At 39.8% G+C, this 22,728-nt stretch overlaps 1 protein-coding gene and 1 long non-coding RNA gene across 3 annotated transcripts in view; one reads left to right on the top strand and one right to left on the bottom strand.

Moving 5' to 3' along the window:
* Positions 1–961: 961 nt before the first annotated feature.
* LOC146389785 (butyrophilin-like protein 2) lies at positions 962–21,274 on the top strand. Of its 2 annotated transcripts, none has more exons than XM_084913821.1 (3): positions 962–1,177; positions 2,951–3,286; positions 18,777–21,274. In XM_084913821.1, exons 1-3 carry the CDS (start codon positions 1,057–1,059, stop codon positions 18,818–18,820), a joined length of 501 nt encoding a protein of 166 aa, XP_084769947.1. In that variant the 5' UTR covers positions 962–1,056; the 3' UTR covers positions 18,821–21,274. The 2 variants fall into 2 exon arrangements, with proteins under 2 accessions (XP_084769947.1, XP_084769946.1); XM_084913820.1 differs by lacking the exon at positions 18,777–21,274 and adding an exon at positions 3,511–4,090.
* LOC146389784 (uncharacterized) overlaps positions 15,115–22,728 on the bottom strand; it is a 10,471-nt gene continuing 2,857 nt past the window's right edge. The window contains exon 3 of the long non-coding RNA XR_014798569.1: positions 15,115–15,178. This is a non-coding gene — a long non-coding RNA (uncharacterized LOC146389784). The remainder of the gene's footprint in view (positions 15,179–22,728) is intronic.

Below are 22,728 nucleotides of genomic sequence, written 5' to 3'. Positions count from 1 at the left end.
GTACTAACCAGTACAAGAGAAGCATAAGTTAGAGCAAAGAGAAAAAGAACAGAAACTGTTGATGGAAACTCGAGTGACACCATTACTGAACATCGCAACACACACATCCAAAAACACAATGAGAATAATCTGGAGATATTTTGACCAAATAAAGTTATCCAAAGAAGCAGAGCAGCATGTACTGCAAACTGTATCCAAATCATATTTCCTCAAAGGCAGCTGACACCACAAATTATTTTTACCATCTTACACTTTAGAGCACATGGACAATGCACACACTTACATGCCTTGTATTACAAATAAGAACAAATCAACACTTTATTCAAACAGCAGTAAAGTAGTCTGCTGTTAGGAATACAGGAGCCAACTTTACTGTAAAATACACAATGCCAGTAAGAGCAGTCAAAAAATGTCAACTGAGAGAAATGTTTATGGTTGGTAACAAGGGGCAGTTTCTTAAATTAGGTGCTTAAATCTGACATTTTTGACTTACTGGCATCGTGTCTTTTACATTAAAGTAGCCTCCCAAACAGTACTGTCTCTCTCTTCATTTGTTTGCAGGAGAACACAGACTTCAGAGAGACTTCAATAACATATGCGTGTAGGACAGATTTGTTTCTTCTGTGGAAGCTAATATGTTGTAGTTTGTGAAATTAGTATGAGGATAAAATTCACCATAACCCTCAATGGGTTAATAGTGACTGGAGGATGTTAAGAGGTTAACATTAAATCCAAACTGACTAAAAATTCAAATCTCAAAGAAATAAAGCAAAAATATTTAAAGTAAATAATTCTGGTCATAATTGTACTTTGATCTTTAACCTCTCTGCTCTGTGTTGATTCCTCTCTTAGACCAGAAAAACATCAAGGCTGAGTCTGGAAAGAACGTCAATCTACCATGTCATGCTCCAAACAACAAAGTCAAATTTGTACATTGGAGCAGAGCTGACCTGGAGCCAGAATATCTCCTTTTGTACCGAGATGGGGAGTTGCTTTCAGCCAACCAACATCCATCTTTTAAGAACCGGGTGGATCTGCAGGACAGACAGATGAAGGATGGAGACGTGTCTTTTGAAGGATGTGACCAGTGCTGATGATGGAACATACATGTGCCGTGTCTTCATGGAAGAAATACGCTCATGGAAACTCAGCATTATCAACCTGAGTGTTTCTCCAGGTGAGTCCAAGAAATGCAGTGTGTGTGTGATCAGAGGTGAAGCTGCTTCCTGGTTGTTGATGTTTGTTTGTTGTATGGATGAGCTGGTGGATGTCAGAGGTAGACAGATGTTTCTCCAGCTGTTGTCTTTGTGGCTGGTAGTCTAGAGTTGTAGAGCAGCATTGTTTGGGTAAGGTTAGAGCAGAAACAAAGACATTTATGAATCCGTCTCTTCTTCTCTTGCTCTCTAACTCGTCTGTAAACATGTGTGGGGAAACTCAATGTTAAAGCCTACAGCTGGAGGGGGAGGGGAGGGGTGAAGCTGGTGGTTGTGAGTCTGTGAAAGTGAATCCTGCCTGTGCCATAGCTGGTGAAAACATACTTAGTGCAGACACAAAACGTCCATCAGCTTCAAAGTGTGTCAGAAAAATGTCCACAAAATGACTGATGGATGAGAGAGGTCCCATTTTTGTTGTTGTGCACAAATCATTGAACAACACAAACACTTAGAGCTGCTTTCGGTGCTGCCTGTTTTGTTACTGCACACATTTCTGATGGTCCTACAGTCCAACGTAGCAAACATCTCCCTGAAGCCTCTTCTTAGAGACCAAAGGTTGGATCAGAGCGAGCAGCTGAAAGGACACATCTATGAATGCAGTCAGAGACTTTCTCACAACCTCACACTTCATCTGATCACAGTTAGACTCAGCTTTAAAGCCTACAGCTGGAGGTGTGACAAGTTCTACAGTTAAATGAAGGAAACATAGGAAGCCTCAATTAGGAGTGTTTAGTTTCAGCGAGCGGCTGAAAGTCAAACTGTTCTTACAGACTGTGTTTTTCAGTTTCTTAACCTTAAATTTACCAGTGGCCCATCAGCAGCTACATTTCATTACCACTCTTGACCATAACTCATTTACATTTAGTGCTAGACACAAAATTCAAACAGTTCCACAAAAACTAGAAAACAAGTTATAGAGCAGGGGTGGCCAACTCCAGGCCTCGAGAGCTGGTGTCCTGCAGGTTTTAGATGTGTTCGTGATCTATCACAGATGGTTCACCCTGGGTCAACACACCTGAATCAAATGATTAGTTCATTACCAGGCCTCTGGAGAACAATAAATGCTGAAGACGTAATTTAGCCATTTAAATCAGCTGTGATAGATCACAGACACATCTAAAACCTACAGGACACCAGCTCTCGAGGCCTGGAGTTGGCCACCCCTGTTATAGAGGTAGCACAATGCATTCACATGATATTTTCTCATTTTAAAACCAAAATGACAAAATCTGTTCATGAATCTTGGCTGATGTATGTGTGATGAGTATTTATGATCCAAAGAAGATCATTCGCACAGTCAAGAAGATAAATTGAAGATAAATTCATCCAAGTCACCAGCCTCCAAAATCACTAGTTAGCAGCACCTCAGATTAGAGCCCAGATAAATACCACACAGAGATCCTGTTGAAGACACATCTCTACATCAGCTGTTTAGAGGAGACTGAGACTGTGTGAATGGGTGGATGACTGGATGTAGTGTAAAGCGCTTTGGGGTCCTTAGGGACTAAGTAAAGCGCTATACAAATGCAGGCCATTTACCATTATGGCACTTAAGGTTTTACAAAAGACTTTCCACACTTGTCATATAAACGATGGGCCACCAATGAGACACTTTATGAGATGACATGCTCTGGAGATGAAATACATGGTTAAAGAAGATATGTAGAGTAAATAATTCTGATCACAATTTTACTTCGACCTTTAACCTCTCTGCTCTGTGTTGTTTCCTTTTTCAGACCAGAAAACCATCACAGCTGAGTCTGGACAGGACGTCACTCTGACATGTCGAGCTCCAAACAACAACATCAAATTTGTACAGTGGAGCAGAGCTGACCTGGAGACAGAATATGTCCTTGAGTACCAGGATGAGCGACTTTTTACAGACAACCAGCATCCATCTTTTAAGAACCGGGTGGATCTTCTGGACAGAAGGATGAAGGATGGAGACGTGTCTTTGATTCTGAAGGATGTAACGACTGCTGATGATGGAACATACAAGTGTCGTGTGTTTATGGAAGAAACACGCTCGTGGAAGCACAGCAGCATCGACCTGAGTGTTGTTGATCCTCCAGGTGAGTAGAGTTGAGTGTGTGTGTGTGTGTGATCAGAGGTGAAGCTGCTTCCTGGTTGTTGATGTTTGTTTCTAAAGATGTTGTTGATGAGACTTTGTAGAAGGCAGCTGGTCTGAGTGATGTGATCAGAGTGCAGTAGATCTGTGCAGTAGATGGATTCTGTTCTGTTCTTCACTCATCACCTACCTGACAGCTGACACCTCACACCTGTTTCTCACCTGCAGGTCAGACAGGAGGATCTGTTGGACTGATTGTCGGCCTGGTAGTTCCCGCTCTGCTTCTTTTTGCTGTTGTTGTTGGTGTTTTCATTTGCAGAAAACTTTAACAACAGAAACGGGATTTTGACCTGCATTTGAACTCACCTGCAGGTCCACAAGGAGGATCTGTTGGACTGTTTGTCGGTCTGTTAGTTTCTGCTGTGCTTCTTGTTGCTGGTGTTTTGATTTGAACAGAACGACAGTGTCGGGGCACATGCTAGCCTGCTGTTGTTTAGTGCATGGTTGAAATGTCTGAGTTTTTTTTTTTCCTGCTGCTGTTGTTGGTTTGTTGGTGTTTTGCTCTACAGAAAACATAAACTGTCTCAAGGTTCTAATGAGCGTGCCTCTTAATTCTTAACATCTGAACTGTGAGTCAGACGATCTGAGGACACATATAAATGAACTCTCCTGAACATCCAGCAGACGACTCTGATGATCATCATGTTCAGACTCAGACCAACAGTGTGTGTCTGTGCTGCTTGACTCTGAACTACAGTTTATTCATCTTCAGGCTGTTCATGAGATAAAACTGTGCTACAAACATGAATGAATTTATGTATAATCTCAGAATCAATTATTGTTTTTGTATTTAGCTTCAGAATCAGCACTTTACAATATAAATACTGACACTGACAATAATTCAAACAGTGTGTGATGGTGTGTAGATGAGGTCTGGTGAATTATAAATCAATCATATCATTGATCAGCTATAACTGAAATGCTCCCTGAATTTTGGATGTTTAAGGGTTTAAAATTAATAGAGGACTTTAACATTAATATAAAATATTAACTTAATGTGACTTTTTCCTTCTGTCTTTAGCACACAAAAATGTTCTTTTATAGCAACCCCATCTTTTGTTGTGGTTAAGAGCCTACAAGTGATGTACACATTTGCTTGCCATACAAAACTGGTAATTTAATCATATGTACCTTATTTTTAACTTCAAATTTCTCAATTGCTAAAAGAAATACATGAATACCTATTGTTTTGAACGTAATTTTCTCTGGAATATGTTATTAATGAAATCTATGTACACAGATTCACCAGAGCTCTCTGAGAAAAAGCTCTCTGAAGAAAGAAAAAAGGAGATTTTAAAAGGAACTTACGTTCATTTTTGGTGATGTATTTTTATTCTTGAACTCTGTTGTAGCAGCTTTGCATGATTCTCAGCTCAGATTAGTCAAATTAGAGGACACAAGTGTGACTAAAACAGGTGAAACTGCTTATGGCAGGGCAGACAGTTGCTATGGGAACACAAAGAAACACCTGGAAGAAAAACTGAAAACTGTATAAAGACACTAAAGTCGGCTGTCCCATTTACTTTTGGCCTACCCGACCTTCTGAGGACCCGGCCTTTGCGGTCTACGTGGGCCGGGTCCTCAGAAGGTCGGGTAGGCCAAAAGTAAATGGCTGTGAAATTGGACAGTCTACCCTTTTGATTTGCATCACCGCTGTCTCGGTGGAGTTTAATAAACTCGGCCGTCTGCTCCTTGCTATCTAAAATATAACAGGACACTGGTGTAAATTCTCAACCATCTAACACTTTTGTTTAATCAGTTTTCTGTTTGACGTTTATTCAGCTGTGTGAAAACCACCGGGGGATTAAAAAAGTTTTTTTTAATCTAATCTAATCTAATAATTTTAATCTCAGCCAAACCGATTTACTCACGAACAAATAAAACACTGAAAAAAGCCAAACAATAACATTTTTAGGTTGTCTAAGTGACTTATATATTACGTTTCAATATAATGTAGACAAAAATGAAAAGTAAAAAGATAGTTACGGATCAGGACTCCCTGATCCTTACTGCGCATGTGCAAAGTCGGCCATACAAATCGGGTCTACCCGATCCGTACCGCGCATGTGCAGAAGTTCTCTTCTCCTTCTGTTTGTTTAATGGCAGTTTACTCCCCAGGGTACGAGGATACCGCCACTTGCTGACCAAGCGAATGAACCCTATTGTAAACTGAATTAGCGTTATTACAAATGGTGTTCGTGTATGCGTTAAATTTGATTTAGTGATAGTCGAGTGTGTTTATGCTTGTCTGTGTGGAGAGGATTGTTGGAATAGTGATGATGATGTCCGCTATCACTGTCAATTGTCAGTAAACACTTAATCTGGCTGATGAATCTTAATGTGACATATTACCAAGTCAGTTTTATTAAGTCTGTAATTAGGTGCCGTTCGTCTTATTTTACGGCGCTGTTGTTCAATCAGGAGACGCTCTGTGTTGAGAAGAAAAGCATGAATTTGTTTGTATACGGATTATCCATTCTTTAAATGTCCCAGGCAGTCGAAAAGGAGGCAGAGCTGTTGATAAGATTTGCGCATGCGTGGTACTGATCGGGTTTTCGGTATGGATCGGGGTAGTGAAAGTGAGTCCTGAGTGATTTGTTCATGCTATGATTCAGCACAGGAAGGGAGGGGGTGAGTAGCTCAAATGTGCTGTTAGCAAGTTAGCAGAACGATGCTACTGTGAACCGAGGAGCTATTGTGAGCTTCTGTAACAAGTGTCACCTGGCAGTTTGTTGCTCTCTGCCAGGTGATTGGATGAAGAGCAGTGAAAAGGTCGTGGGTGTGTGGGGTGAAGTCAGCGCTCTTCTGTGGAAAAAACCAGAGGCAATTAATTCACTCGGGTGCGAGTGGGTATACTGTTGGTAAGAGACTTTTGCCATTTTTGTTTGGATCATTTCCTATTGTATGTGCCTATTTTTAATGTGTCATTGGTGTTACGGATTCAAATATTGGGGATGGATACAAGAGGAAAAACCACAATAACAACACTGGTCCGGCCGGGTTGAGTCAAACGATGATTTTAATGATCACACGCGTGGGAGATGGACACCGTACGCAGACAGCATCAGATCTCAAAATGGTGGAGCATTGATCAAACTCTTATAGCCTCTAGTGGCCCCACCTAATCATAAAAGCCTAAACATTCACATTCTTTCTCTCACACAGTGCCTAAGCTACGACCTTGGCTCCCTGTTTATCTGCTCCTGCTGAGATGGGGCAGAAAACTCCAGTATGTTCTGTTCTCTTCTAATCAGACAAATAAGGCGATGACTTTCTGCAAACAGTATTTCTCATAACTCAGCAGTATAATGCATCATAAAACAATATCATTCATTCACAATAAATCAGCAGTCTAATGTAATGCAACTCAGCTTAACAAATGCAATAGTTATCACCTTCTTCTAATTCAGGAGAATAATGCAAACTAAAACTACATAATAATTCACCATCTTTAATTAAGGGTCTAACATGGCATAAAATAATATTATAATCTGACACTCCCCCTTTTGTGCTCTTTAGAATAAAGAGCACACCTACATCCTGTAGTCCAATGCGGCCGGGTTCATTTCTTCTTACGCCTGAGGCCCTTTGTCCCCCTGTTGGGCGAACCATGTGTGAGATGACCTCTGTGTTTGCGCAGTCCAGGTGCAAGAAGAACTATTATTCCAACAGTAGCAGGTACAGATGACACTCCCCAGTTCTCCCACAGCTTTATTTTGGTGCTACCTTATACCCTTCAGACGTACTCAGACTAGAACCTCTGTCCGAGGAGCTTTTAGCCTTTATTTTATTGCTGCAGCCACCAGTGTCTTCCAGTTGGGTGATCCACTGTTCTTCTTTCTTTAACCTCAGGGGTTAGACAACCCTTCAGTCGTTGCACAGATCAGGGGATTATTCTGCCCCGATGTCAAACAACAATCTGTGTATCCTTGGGTCCTGTGTATCCCGTGTATTCCCCAGAAAAAGGAACAGGAACGTGTCCCCCTTTTGCCCAAGAGCCTCTCGAACCTCGTTGGTCTGGTGTTCCTGGATCTCCGCCAACCCATTCATGGTTATTGCTGTGTTTATGGGATCCATCCTTTTGAGGTGACTTATCAGAGCCCAAAATGCCATGACACTTGGACCCAGTTGGTGTCTCGGCAGTCACTGTGTCTGCCTCTGCTGCGAAGGATCCTCGTATATCTGTGACCTCGTCTGGTGTCTGTTCCTTTCTCTGTAAGAGACAGAAAACCAAAACACCTCTCTGCCTAGCCCTAATAATCTACTGTTGTTATCTACTGACCTTCTGGTGATTCAGAATTGGTTTAGGACATTCAGAATGTCCCAGGGACTTATTCTAATCATATCCTATGTGTGTGTAAGCGTGTTTGCATTTAGCCCTCTGCACTCAAAGTCAATACCTGCAATATATCAGTCCGGACCATCACGCCGGACGAAGCTTATGACCTTCAAAAGACCAAGTGCCAACTCCTTATAAGCACATTTGCAAGGTGTGTAAGAAATTATTAAAACCACTCATGTGTTTCCTTCCGCCTACTGTCCCACGGTTTCCTCTCCAGTGTGGTACTCAGCTTCTCGTGAACACAGGCATTTTATCTTCTAAACGCTATTCAATTCATTTCAATGATTAATGCTTAAACATGGAAAAATGATTTATGCTTCTCACTGGTTCTCTAAAAAAAAAAAGTCCGGAGACCTCTTGGGTCACTATTGGCTTAAGCTTTACCATACCTAAGTTATTAAAACACAAATGAAGTCATAAAAATGTTCATATAACCCTTGTTTGATGTTAAAACCCAACTTCCCCCCCTTTTTTGACACATTCCAATGTGTCAAATCAACGGAGCTAGAAAATTAAAAGAAAAGGTTAGTGACCTCATCTCTCAGAAAGTATCAGACTTTCTCCTATCCAGTGTCGTAGCTCCAGTAGGCTCCGCCCGGAGCCAAGAAAAGCATGATATTTGTGTAGTGTAAGCGCGTGCGGCCTTCTATGCTCAAAGTCACTCCAGTCCATAGATCAGCCAGACATCGCGCTGACTGTAGCTTTTAACCCTTATTAACTTGAGCACAACTCTATAATGAGCAACAAACTGCAATATGTATAAAAATGATCATGGTTACACCTGCAATGAAAGATCATACGATTATCCTGACACCTGTAAATAGAAGATTAACCGGAGGTTATGACAATCACCGGAACACAAATGTTAATATAATGTCAAAAGCTTCAATAAATCATTAATGCAATGCTCGTTATATGATTCTGATGCAATAATAATGCTGATGCTAAAATAACAGTAAAACACCCCCTTTTATCCTGTTTACAAACTTCACAAATAAATGTTTATCCATGCCTCTTTTGAATTTTATTTCCCCCTTTTTTTTCCCTCACTGACCACAGCAGGGGAACCTATGTTTTGATTCAGCCATGAATCCAGCTCACCTGATTCATCACTGAGCCCCATCGCCACTGGCGTCTGACAGGGTGGTGCTGCATATTCTTCCTTTAATGTCTCTATTTTCAATCTGTTAATTAGAGTGCTTAAACATGAAGTAGACTACGTCCACAACAAATCAATACAGCTGTAAATGTGGCCAATTATCAATCTATAACCAAGCAATAATGAAAAATAGCTTTTATTTTATGCATGTTTTTAGTCAACCACTCACCCAGAGGATCTTCAATCCCAGAAAATTCCTTCTCCTCATTTAATAAGTCTGTCCTCCTTCCATGCCCTGGTAACTGGTCCATCCAGAGCCATATCATCTCGAAATATACATACAACAAGCCAAACCACACCTTGGTCACACCAACCTTTTTCCGCCCTGAAGATGTCCAACGCCATCTTAGTCTGGATCAGGGTTCTAATAGATTTGCAATTTTCGTTAGTTTTTATTTTTATTTAGCTTCGACTTCAGATTTTCAATTTTATGTCAGTTGTAATTAGTTTTTACCAATTGTTTGCTAGTTCAGTCTGGTTTTTATTTTTATTTTTTTTGAAAATCCTTAGTTTCAGTTTAGTTTTGATCAGTTTCAGTTATAGTTTTAGTTGTGTTTGCAATAATTAAGTGTAACAAAATCCCAGTTTCATCATATCAGTCATGCTCTTCTGCTTATCCTTGGGTATTGAGACCATTAACTCTTGCAGCACCGGGTGTTCGCAATTTTGGTTCAAGTGAATTGATAATCTTTTTGTAGGCAATTGACTCACACAGTTATGTAGATGTCCCAGTCCTGTTGTCTTGGGATGCATCACGCTGCCTTGCATGGGGTTAGCTTCTGTTTTCTGGGGATGAGGGTGAGTGGGGGAGCTCTCTGAGGAGGGGGAGTGTGCTCCCCCTTACCTTTTCAAGGTAAGCCAGGTCAGCCTTCTTGTGTGGGCTTTTCAAGTGCACTTTAAGGTTTGTAAAGTGGGATTTTTCCCCTTAGAAGTGTCCCTCATAATTTGTCTCTTTCCACTACAAGACACTTGCTTTATCCAAAACACAGTCATATTCAAAGTAATCCCAAATTGGACTCTGGCGCTTTCTCCCGACTTTTCCTGACATGATTCTGCACGTAGACGGAGCAGCAACACAGACGACTCGCCTAACGTACTGGTCACCTGCTGGCCTAATGAGACACAGCAAGAAGAAATCTGGAAACTAAACTTCATTTTCACCCTTGACTATTGTAGGACACGCACACCTCAATGAAAACTAAACACATTTTGCTATAACTTCAGTTAATTTTAGTTAGTTTTGTGAACGCTCATTACAGTTTTAGTTAGTTTTCCTTTTTTTTGTTTTTTATTTTTATTTCCGTTAACGAAAATGTTTTTTCTTTCACTTCTAGTTTTCGTTATTTCGTTTACATGTACTCTATTTGAACAGGGATTTATCAGTGTCAAATGGGATTTTTTTAATGTGTGTCTGTAAATGCAAATCAATTTATTTATTTATTTATTTTTCTGAAAGGCAAATGTTAAACGGGCTCTAACAAATCCACTTCATTGCGTGCTCATAGATTTTCTTTTGTCAGGGTCGCTCACCCAATGTGGTTTATTTAAGCTTATTAATTCTGTCACGCTTATTAGTGGCTCATGATTGCTTAAGGCCTATGTCTGAACTTGACTACAGAGGCAGAGCATCACTCCATCCTTTCAGGGTGAAGGACTTCACTTTCTTTGTGTCAAGGCAGCTCATAATTATCTTAATAGCTTTACCTAATCAAGTTATGGCTTACCATCACTTGTGTTATAAGTATGAAGTGTTCTAAATTCATTCAAATTTTGTTTCCAATTCACTTGCAGCAGTTTAGACCGAATTATTAACGATAATAACCTTGCTCTGGACTGTCAAAGGTGACTTTAACGCTGACTGTTCCGACAATTCATTTTATAACATTTCCTTGTCAGATTAGCCAATCTCTGCACACTTGAATAAACATAATCAACATGGTCAATAATTTCCTGCGTGTTATTTCACCATCTTATCGATTCCAACTCTCCATCCGCATGTGGTTTGGCACATTATATTTATCTAAAACTCCACTCTGTCTCTAAATGTTTTGAAGAATTTTTCAAGCCTGGGGTCAAATTTTGAGAATTTGACCATAAGTGAAAGTTATGGTGTTATCACCCCCTTTTGGGGCTTACCTTTCCCAGTTTTGATGATATTCCTCCCTATTCTTTGCAAGTACCCCCTTTTGGTGGCGAGACACTGTTGGTGTGGTCAAGTGGGTGCTGTAAAAACAAAAGCTCAGGACAGAACAGTCACCAGTCATGTACTCACATACAAAATTAGCATCTATTTGATTTCATCTTGATCCTCTGAGTGTAATGGTACATTTTAATTTGAATTTATCAAAGCTAAACACAATAATTTTTCTTTATTTTGCTCTTGTTCTTGTGCAGCACCACCTCTCAGCACATGCCCCTGTCGGTTATATCTCTACTTTTCTGAATTATTGACTATGTCAATGAAAGGACCTAAAAGATGGGGACCAGTGTTTATCCTTTCATATCTCCATTTTGAGTGTGACAAGTCTATCATTCCCCTTTTATTCATAGACATCAATAGAGGGTTTTTTTGGCTTTCTTTTCTTTTTTTCCTCTATAAAGGTTAATTGGCTTTTTACAGTGGCCTGCTATGGTTAATAATAACATGTTCAGTCATGAGTGAAATCAAACCTTTTCTTCAATTTAGCATTTAACCTTCCCAACAATATAATGTGATACATTAATCGAAACACAGCTACTAAAACACAATTTTCTTAATGCAAACATCAGTAACTCAAAATTAGCCACCAAAGGGTTAAGTCTGCAGTTCACACTCATGTGAAGATACAGCCTCCCCCTTTAGTCTCTGTCATCCTTCTGTTCTTGTAAAAACAAATCAAAGCAAGACAAAACATCCACCTTTTTTTATAGGCTGGGTGAATTGTTTGTGGACATTTACTAATCCTAAAGTCGGTACCGTTTTTGTCTCAGTATCAAATCAGTTAAAACTTTTAGTCGTCAGTCCATCACAGTCCAGCCACATGCATACATCCACACACATTCATACCAGAAGTTGCTGATAATGGAGTCTCAGGCGCAACCTATTCGAGCCTCCCTCACCAGCAAGATGACGTCATCATTTTAAAGGAAAACAGTTCCTTGTTTTTTGACTGGATTGACTCGCTGCAATCCTTTTAGGCACAGGACTTCTCATGTGATCAATGTCCCATATAAGTGAATTTCTCCCAAGCCCATTATAATCATGGAGAAAAATACTTTGCGACTGTTTTCATTAAGAATATTTTATAGCGCTTTAAAGTTCAATCTCTCAGGCCTGGATTAAAGAGCTGATTTGTTAAATCAGGAACTCACAAAATACCAAAATATCACCACCGGTGGATCACACCTCTCAGATGTTCTTATTTCAGTGCACTGTAACAAAAGCAAAAACAAACGTAACCAATAAAATACTCATATAATAACAAATACTGGGGCCCATTGCAAACATGTCCAAGCATAAAACCATCTTTCTCTCTCTTAGAGAAAGAAAACAATCCAAACCTCACTGATGAAATCAACCTAGTGTTAAGCAAAACCCAAAAATCAACCAAAACTTCGCCAGAAGGTTTTTCTCCCTCCTGGGACAATTATTGTGTAGGAATACAGGGACCGTAACTCCTTTTTGCCCTGAAAAAATGTTGGATTTACTTGATTTAACAGTGGACACTGGTTGCATACAAATGTTTTGCTTTGGCAGAAACTTAAACAACTGAGTTAAATCAACACAACCTTTTCATATTCAGTAAACCTGCATTTTGTGTTCATAAAACACGATTGAAACATGTTCAGATGGAGTAAGTTGAGCTCCTGGAATATTTTGATCCTTCAATTCTGTCAGTTTATTTCAACACTATTCAATAACTTTTATTCAAATTCTACTTGGTCACTTAAATACTACATGTTGTCTTCATATTGCATACGGCTCAACAGAGTCTAGATCCTGGTTACCATATAAATTGAATGGGTCTACAACAACTACCATCCTCCTATCTTTCTCCCGGTTGCACCAGGGCTGGGAAATAACCCTGAAGTAATAGGTTACCAGGCAGGGTACACCCCGGACCGCTGACCAGTCTATCAGATAGAAACAAACAGCCATTCACACTCACATCCATGGATAATTTAGAATCATCAATTAACCTAGCTCTAATAGCTGCATGACTTTTCACTGTGGCAGGAAACCAGAACACCCAGAGAGAAACCACTGCAAACTAGCCAGACTGTGGACCTGCACCCAAGACCTTCTTAATGTGGAGCAACAGCACCAACCAGCATGCCAACAATGTAGGAAATACAGGAAAGCTATGATTTCCAGTATTTGATGCAGAATTATTTTTTTCTTGCCCTTGACAGGTTAATTCACAATAAATAGCAACAGCATGCATGTGGTGTGTGTGTCGCTGTCTGCCTCTTATAACTCCAGTGATTTTCCTGCAGTTTGAAATCTTATGCGGTGTTGTGAATTCCGTGAGTTCAGCAGCTAACCACTCTTATTAGATCGTATCGTGTCATCTCAATGAGAACAAATTGAGTTGTTGAATTTCGTACAGATCTTTAAAGCCTGAGGCAATTGTGTTAAACACACGCGAGATGCTTACGTAAATCCAAGGGCTGGCCCCTTTTTTTTTCTCTATTTTTTTTTTATTATTATTATTTTTTTTTTTTCAGTGTGTTCCTCCTTCAATTAAATCTCAATCAAAAATGTGGCGCTCCGAAATAAAACTCACACCGTTACTTCATCATTTTCACTCCGTACCACTGCTCCTTATCAGGCTGTGTGAAGCACAGTAAACAATTCAGTCGAGGCCTTGAGCCATAGACCGACATCACGCACAGACATTGTTTTCATAACCAAACTGCTTTAGACCCTGTCCCCTAAACCTACACAAACGCCCTCTGGGTGACATGAAATGCATTTAACCAATAAACAATCAATGGCTTCTTGTTGTTGTAACAGATTCTGTATTTGGATGTTTGTGTGCAGCATTTTGCGTGTCAGCATAAGCATTTGTTAGTAAAGCATTCTTCATTGCAGCAGCGTGTGTGTGTGTGTGTGTGTATCACTCTTCATTGCACAAGCGTGTGCATGTGGGTGTGTGTGTGTGTGTGTGGATCACTTCTCAGTGAACTGAATCAGCATTTCGATTTGTGTGCGTGTGTGTGCGTCATTTCTCGCTCAATTGACTCAGCGCGTGTATGTGTGTCAGTGAATCAACGAGTGCATATGTGTTCATATGTGTGTTTCTCTTCATTCTGAGTCAGTGCATGTAGATGTGTGTGTGTTTGTGTGTGTTTGTGTTCATCACTTTCCTGTTCTGGTGTTCTGGGTAAACCACGGCCTGAGGCGTGCCCTGGGGTCCTGCCCTCCTCCATTTCAGTCTGTTTGCATCCATTGGTGCTGCTGCTCAAAGTTCTGTCCATACTGGTTCTGGCCTCAATTGAGGCAGTCCTTTTCTCCAGTGTCCTGCATCTTCTCCTTGTCCAGCTCCTCCTTAACTTGACCCTTTTGCTTCTGTAGCTCCTTCAGGGCTTGCTCCTGCTGTAGGAGCTTCTTGTCAGGTTTGGCGACCTCCTGCTCCAGCAAGCTCCAGCCTGATTTCAAGTCCTGTGTCTGGGACTCTAAGCCTGACTGATGGGTTCGATTAGCAGCCAGCTCCTCCTGAGCCATGCTCAGTTTTTGCTCTGATGCCTTGAGCTCTTACTGAGGGCAGAAACCTCAGAGTCTTTTCCGTACACGTCAGATTAAAGTTTATTGATGTTTTCCTTGCTTTGCTCCACGGCCTTCTGCAGCTCTGCTGTCCGGCTCTTCTCAGAGGTCAGGTCCTGGCCGAGCCCCAACACCTGTGCCTTCAGCTTATTTTCTTCTGGTGCTTTTGTCCATTCTGAGGTGCCTCCTGACCTCAGTTACTCCTCCTGTCTCTGGCACGCCCTTTTTGCTGCCCGATCATCCGTGTTGGTCAGTCACTGTCCTGCACAGTTTTAATGCAGAGTTGTTAAGGTCAGCATTCTTTTGCTCGGCCTCACTTTTCCTCTGGGCTTAATGGGCGTCTCGTCAGAGCTCTGTTAGCTGAAGCTGTCTGGAAATCTCCCCCGTGTAGTGAAACGGGCCTTGGATTTAACGCTCTCCGTCTCCGCTGCATGAGATCGTTTTCCTGCAGCTCTGTTGACATTTTCAGGTTGTTGTTGTGGGTCCAGCTGCTGTAGCATTTGGTCAGGGTCACATCAAAGATGGTAGAGGAGTGAGCAAAGATGGTAGAGGGGAGAGCAGGAGTCCAGGTCAGCCTCGGCAAAGCAGCCTGTAATCAAGCATAAAGAGAAAAAACAAAAACAAAACAAAACAAAAAAAACAAAAACAGACGAACAGGAAAATGATGTTGTGTTGGCTGTGTTATTCGGAGAGGGGAGAAACAACGGGGCCAGGCCCTGTGTCAGCCTTCTCTCCCCCTTTTTTTTGTTTTTTCTCACTATATAATCAACTCATAACCCACCAAGCTGACAGGACAACACAGGTACATGTTAAAATTGTTAAGATCATGTTTAAAAGCCCATAAAAGGAATTTTCTTTCATTCAGTAATCACTTGTATTAATCAATCAGCAGAAAACATGTCACAATTTGAATCTTTTAACCACTAAATTTGTCGTGTCGTCACTGGTTGGTCAGACCAGTGTCTCTCTTTTTTTTTTTTTGAAGTTAAGTTGTTGTCCTGCAACCCAGAGAGTTTATTTGTTAGTAGTGGACAAACTTCATCATTCAGCAACAGGTGTATGTTAAGTTTCGCTGCTTTAACCTTGCTGGAAAATCTTCACGTGTTCATGAATGTAAGCTGTTTCTTCATTGCGTGTGTGTGCGTTTGTGGGTGGGTTATTTTAACTTTTTTCTCAAACAAGGCATTTCTTCTAACACGTGCCTTTCTCATGCATTTCTCTGGTTGTGTGTGTGTGTTTTTATTTTGTTTCCCAAATTTTGATTCCCCACCTTAAATAACAGCATTCCATGTCTACAGCCAGGAGTTAGAGCTTGCTTGTGAGATTCAGGGACACATGGTGCCAACAACAATTCAGTCAAAAACTTGCCTGCAAATTTCCAGTGATGGTAACAGATAACTGGAGGAGAAGATGTCCTTTAAGTTTCTTTTCGGGGTGGGGACAAAGTGAGGTCAAGCTGTAAACTTTTGAGCCAAAGCTTGGCCTGTCTGTCGTCCCAATTCTGTTTATGCTTTTGCCGCTGTACTCAGGTTTCCAGGTTGAGAGAAATCCACCTGTATTAACACACTAAAACATTCACTTAGTATTTCTTTTCTGAAAACATCAGCTCACTTCATCCGCCTAGATTTTACTCTCTCTCTCTTGGTGCATACTTCTCACAGTCAGGCAGTTGCCTTCTATGGGCATGCAGAGTTCCTGTCACACACACAGCTGAAATTCGTGCTTGATCACACCCTATATTATGATAAAACCAACAGTAAATCAAATGTAACCGCTTATATTATTGAGCTGAACCAAGAGTCAGTTAAAAATCTTATAAATCCTGCTTCACACCACAAAACTGAAACAAATGACAGCTGTATTTATCACTCAGTCTTACTCTGCCGACTGAAGTGTCGGTCTAAATCATGCACGATTTGTCTCTTCTATATCAAAACCCAGCCAAACATCAAACATTCACCCTAGTCATTCAAAACCTTATTTGTAATATTATAATCACCAAACTCAGCGTCTTATTTACAGGTTTTTAACAGTATTTGCAAATCATAATTATAAAACTCAAAAAACACGTTAAACAGGAAGCAAAAGTCCTCATTTTCATGTTCACACACCGTCTAAAAATAGCTCGCAGCGCTGTAGCGCGCTGTCGTCACACACAGTCTCGTCTCACACACAGCTCTATTATTTTATATTACAAAGACGTCTTATATTTACAATCACTCTCAGGCCTGACAGCTTTAGCGGCTACACAATTTTTACAAATTTAAGTTAACGGTCCAACCGAAAAAGTCCAACTTTTTTGTGATCAATTAACCAGTATCTGTCCAACAGTTTCTGGCCTCATCTCTAAAGTCCCTAACTCAATTTAAAAGTGTCCAACACCCAAGGTCCAACCTTTGCTGCCCAAAAAAGCGCAGATACCGTTCCAAACGGTAAGGAGACTCTAACTCCTAGCTTATTCCAGGATGCCCTGTACCCCACAGTTAAGCCAAACTGAACTAACCCTGTTCGCCGACAGGTCAAGGTCGCGCGTCCACGGCCAGGAGGGAGCGTAACCTCCGGGCTATGCGCTTCTTAGCAGTCCAACTGCCGTTCTCGAAAAATTTATAATACTTTGAAACAACAGTCAACACCCCAAAACAAGTGTATGACTGACGCAGGTCCAACCTGTCTGACCAATGGGGACTCTAACCCACAAAATGACCAATTCCCTATCCAACTAAATTCACTCAGCAGTCCAACTGCTTTAACTTCAATCAGCAGTCCAACTGCTCTAACTACTCAGTACTGTCACAGTTCTCATGAGATTTTTCATCAAAATCAAAACAGACATTTACCAGTAACTTCAGTGAGTAGACTTCAATTTTGTCATGTCCAATTTGGCACACTTTGGAAATAATTCAACAGGTAGTGCCTTACCTTTGTATAAGCCGGCTTATGCCCACTCACGTCAGACCACTGGCTTGTGCCTGTCCGTTCGACAACCTCGGACCGTCCAAACCTCCAAAATTCCACCCCAATACCACAGGACGAGCCCCCAAACTGTTACGGATTCAAATATTGGGGATGGATACAAGAGGAAAAACCACAATAACAACACTGGTCCGGCCGGGTTGAGTCAAACGATGATTTTAATGATCACACGCGTTGGAGATGGACACCGTACGCAGACAGCATCAGATCTCAAAATGGTGGAGCATTGATCAAACTCTTATAGCCTCTAGTGGCCCCCACCTAATCATAAAAGCCTAAACATTCACATTCTTTCTCTCACACAGTGCCTAAGCTACGACCTTGGCTCCCTGTTTATCTGCTCCTGCTGAGATGGGGCAGAAAACTCCAGTATGTTCTGTTCTCTTCTAATCAGACAAATAAGGCGATGACTTTCTGCAAACAGTATTTCTCATAACTCAGCAGTATAATGCATCATAAAACAATATCATTCATTCACAATAAATCAGCAGTCTAATGTAATGCAAATCAGCTTAACAAATGCAATAGTTATCACCTTCTTCTAATTCAGGAGAATAATGCAAACTAAAACTACATAATAATTCACCATCTTTAATTAAGGGTCTAACATGGCATAAAATAATATTATAATCTGACATTGGACTTTTTTAGTGTGACCACGAATTTTAACTCTTAGATGCACACGTGGGGTCAAAAATGACCCCATGGGTTGTTTTTCTTCAAAATCTTTACAATGAAAAGTTGTAATATATTCATATTCCAGGTATTCCTCATAAAATATGTTTGTAACATAAGGCCATTTGCATTTTTATTTATTTTTTCATTAATTTAAAAAAAAATGCAGTTTTTGTATCACTACCCCACTCTTCCACAAGTGGGGTCAAAAATGCCACATTTAACAGTTTGTCAGATAACTATTAAGAATGAATCAGTTACAGTGATCCCACTATCAATGTGAAGTGACCCAAGTGAGTCTACAAGTAAAAAGCAACCCCAAAAATTAAAAACCAATTTTTAAAAGTAATTCAAAGTCTGAAATCTGACATCAATAGCCATTTCTGGGTCCAAACTCTTCTTCAACATGAGCTGGTTCCCAGTAAAGTCTGAACTGGGACTGTGTGTGATGCAGAGAGGTGGAGATTGGAGGTCTTGATTGAACTACAAAGCTTGTAATCATGTTTCCTGTTCTTTGAACTGTGTGTGTTTGTGTTCAGACTTTAAACCAGAGCCAGACGTCATTTACTCTTCACTGAAGTAGTCCACCAGTCCAACCACTGACAACCAGCTGCTGGTCTCTAACTGGTCCCCTCAACACCTCAGACCAGAGGACATCCACATGTTACAGAATTTTTTTTTCTTACTGAAATCGATTGATAAGATCCAACAATGTTTTAATGGAAATTTTAACTGTGTATTCTATTTACAGTACATAAACACATCTCTATGTAACAGACTTTAACAGAATTGGCCTGCTCTTTTATGTAGTTTCTCTGCAGGATTAATAAAGTTTTGTTCTCATGTGTTTTTCTCGTGCGGTTTTCATGTGAGTTTCAAAAACGTCTCAAATGGAAAATTTAAATTGTTCCACTTTGGTTGTGGCTAACCAATACATGCCTATGTTCAGTGCAGCAAACAGTCACAATTAAACTCCAACGACAGACTAAAATCTTTCAATGTCTGAAAATGTCACAGAAAAGCTTCAGTACAGACAGAGTTTTTATGTCTTTGTTTCTTAGTTCAATTAGAAACCAATCATTATAACTTTCATCATGATTCATCTCAACTGACAAGGCAAAATTAACTGGTAATAGCAAACAAGAATATTTGGTAATTTCTTCTAGTTGTATATAATTACAAATTCAACATTTTGTTTGTGTAACCCTGGGGCTGTCAGGAGTAGATTATTGTGTCCCAATTGACAGTACTGTATTATATTTATTTATTTATTTACAAAGCATATTTTATTTATTACTCCCACCTGTCTGAAGCACTCATTGAGTATCACTCCACAGTTTCATTGGAAAGCAGAGAGCTGAAGTGTTTTGGTATCTTATACACTATAATCTTACGGGACTTGGCTCACTTTACCTCATGCCTCCTGAAACAGCACAGATGTCCTCCTATTACGCCTCTCTGTAAAGTTTGAAATGGCCACAAAATAGATTGAAAGTCTGCTGCCACCTCCTGGTAAAACTGGGCGTTACAACATCATAGTGGCCTTGTTCTGCATTCCCTTATCAGATACCTCATAATGCCAATATACACAACCTCTGGCACCCTTTATCAAAGTGAACAAAAATGATCTGACTGGGCTTTTGCTTTCCTTTTCTTATTTTATACATCCGAGTAGACCTCACTATTTTTCCTCGATACAAATTCATGGTAAGCTTCATATAAGCTTCTATATCCTTCCTTATTTTTATGCACGTTAAAATGCCCTTAGTGTCTATTTTCCCTTTAATAATTACAATATGTGCACATTTTTTTATTTTCCAACTTGCTCCAGTCTCTTAGCTCTCTTGCTCTGAAATTCAAGAGCTCATTAACATCTCTACGCAATGATGCATGATTAATTTCCCCAATTTTAGTCTTTCAGTCAGTTTAATTGTGTTTACGGACTTTGCATTTTTTTTTATTTTAAAAGAATGTCTCAGCCTCTTTTCTTGCACTTAAGTTAGTCATTTCCCAGTTATTTAGCCCACGTCCAATATTGTCAGAGCTGCTGTCCAAGTTCTTCCTTTTACATTTACCTGAGTGTTCCTCTCCGTGTTTATCATTGCAGTCTTTGCACTCTTTTGCCCACCCATCCTGGTGTTGTGTCAAAATGTGATTGTCCATCAAGTCATTTCTGATGGCTTTTTTGGTCGTTGTTTATTTTTCAATGTGTGATATATCTCTGCTTGTATTGGTAAATAGACTGTAGTCAATAGGAGATAGGAAGAGGTTATAAATAAAAATAACATAATGTGAGTTGCTTTAAAAAAATCCCAGGGATGAACAACAAAAAAATAACAACTGTTACATACAGAACCATAAAGTTGTTTTTGAAACTACATTATAATGAATCCCGTCCTTTTCAGGCTGAACTCTGATTTTATGTTTGTTGAAAAATATATTTTTAATGTCACTGCGCCTTTAAACACAGACAAATAAAGGAAATATAAATGTCACTTTACCAGAAAAAACTGATTGTGGCTTTTCCTTTTTTGACACTAATGTCCGCTTTAGATTATCTATGAAAGATATGTGTGACAGATTATAGGCCAAAGACTCATTTACCACTGTTTAAACACAACTACTTCCAACTGATACACAGTGGTTACTTCCTTGTCAGAACTTTCCAGAAATGAGGCACAGACATCTGTCCAGACCTAGACAGGCAGTCAGTCAGTTCCAGTAATACCAGTCATATCATCAAATAACAACTCAAATGAACCCACCGCTCAGTTTACCATCATCCTCTGTCAAACTCAGAAATCACTTGCGGTTTCACCTGGTTAATTATTAAACACTTTATTATTCTACAGTCCAAAAGTCACTCTAACACAAAGTCTTTAAGAGACTTTGTATGTACATGAGTAGTTTGTTCTCACAGTCAGTGGCCTTTGGCTTTATTTAAACCATAAATTTAAGTTTTTAAACTCAGGTTCTCTGTTGTTTGCTGATGCAAGGCTATCTATAACAAACAGAGTTTGATCGTTGGAACTCAAGAACACGGACATGTCTGCTGTAACTGCGTCGATATTCTTAACTTTGCTGTTTGTTGGAGTCTTCGTGTTTGTCTCTGCAGGTGAGGTTTACCTGTTATAAATCAGTTGGTGTTTCTCTCTAAGATAAAGAGAAAGAACTACAGTAGAATTAATTTCATGTTAGTGCCAAGATCATGTCTGTAGGAATCATGTATGAATTTAAGATTTTATGCTGTTGTTAACTCTTTGGTTTCTGATTGTTACGTTTAAAATGAATCTGAGCATTAGGGACAGGTAACCAGCCTGTCTCATGGCTAATACGGAGAAAACAATGACTGTACACAGTAACACCTGCAGCCACTACAGTATCACCATTTTCATCAGAAAGAAACCAGCACAGTTGCAAAGAAAACATGTACGCTCTGCACAGAAAGGCCCAAGCTCACTGCTCAGTTAGAACCAGGAACCTTTTTGTTGTCAGGTAACAGTGCTGACCACCTCAATGAAGCCCTAATACTGTTAGTTTGTGTAAATTATTGTTTTATAAATATTTTCTTTTGTAATGTGTGACAACAAGGCTGAGGGCAGAAACAACATTTTATACTATACATGTATTAAAGACTTAACATTGTTAGTGTTAAATAAGCTGACTCCAACTGAAACATGTGGGTTTGTGATTTTTTTTAATGTTTTTTTATTTTTATTTAAAAGCTAATCAATTTTTAAAAGTGAACAGTTGTACTTGACCTTTAACCTCTCTGCTCTGTGCTGTTTCTTCTTTCAGACCAGAAAACCATCACAGTTGCATCTGGACAGGACGTTATTCTGCCATGTCGAGTTCCAAATAAAAATACAAACAAATTTGTACAGTGGAGCAGAGCTGACCTGGAGCCGGAATATTTCCTTGTTTATCTGGATTTTTATTTTTTATTTTTTATTTTAGTTGTTTTTAGGTGATTCGATGCCGTTTTATCTTGTTTTTGTTTTAACATAGGGCTGTTTTAATTTTATGTTTTATGTGTTTTATTTATTTATTTTGCTGTTTTCTGTTATTCTATTGTTTTAACTTATTTTCTGTACAGCACTTTGTTCCTGTGCTGGGTATTTTAAAGTGCTTTATAAATAAAATTGGATTGGATTGGATTGGGATGGGCAGTTTCCAGATAACCAGCATCCATCCTTTAAGAACCGGGTGGATCTGCAGGACAGAAGGATGAAGGATGGAGACGTGTCTTTGATTTTGAAGCATGTGAGCAGCGCTGATACTGGATCATATGTGTGTCGTGCTTTTATGGAAGAAACACGTTCATGGAAACCAATCAGCATCATCAACCTGAATGTTCCTCCAGGTGAGTGAGTGAGCTCAGACACTGCTTGATTTTCTTTCTCTCTCCATTATAATGTTACTACCATAAAAACAGAGACTGCTCATTTTTTAAGAAGGCAAACACAGGAATTCAGCTGAGGATGAAATAAT

Source organism: Perissodus microlepis, chromosome 3, assembly GCF_051167445.1.
Source record: "Perissodus microlepis isolate ML-2025 ecotype Zambia chromosome 3, ASM5116744v1, whole genome shotgun sequence".
Classification (NCBI taxonomy): domain Eukaryota; kingdom Metazoa; phylum Chordata; class Actinopteri; order Cichliformes; family Cichlidae; genus Perissodus; species Perissodus microlepis.
Note: the sequence above shows the minus strand (reverse complement) of the source record. Positions and strands in the feature narration are given on the sequence as shown.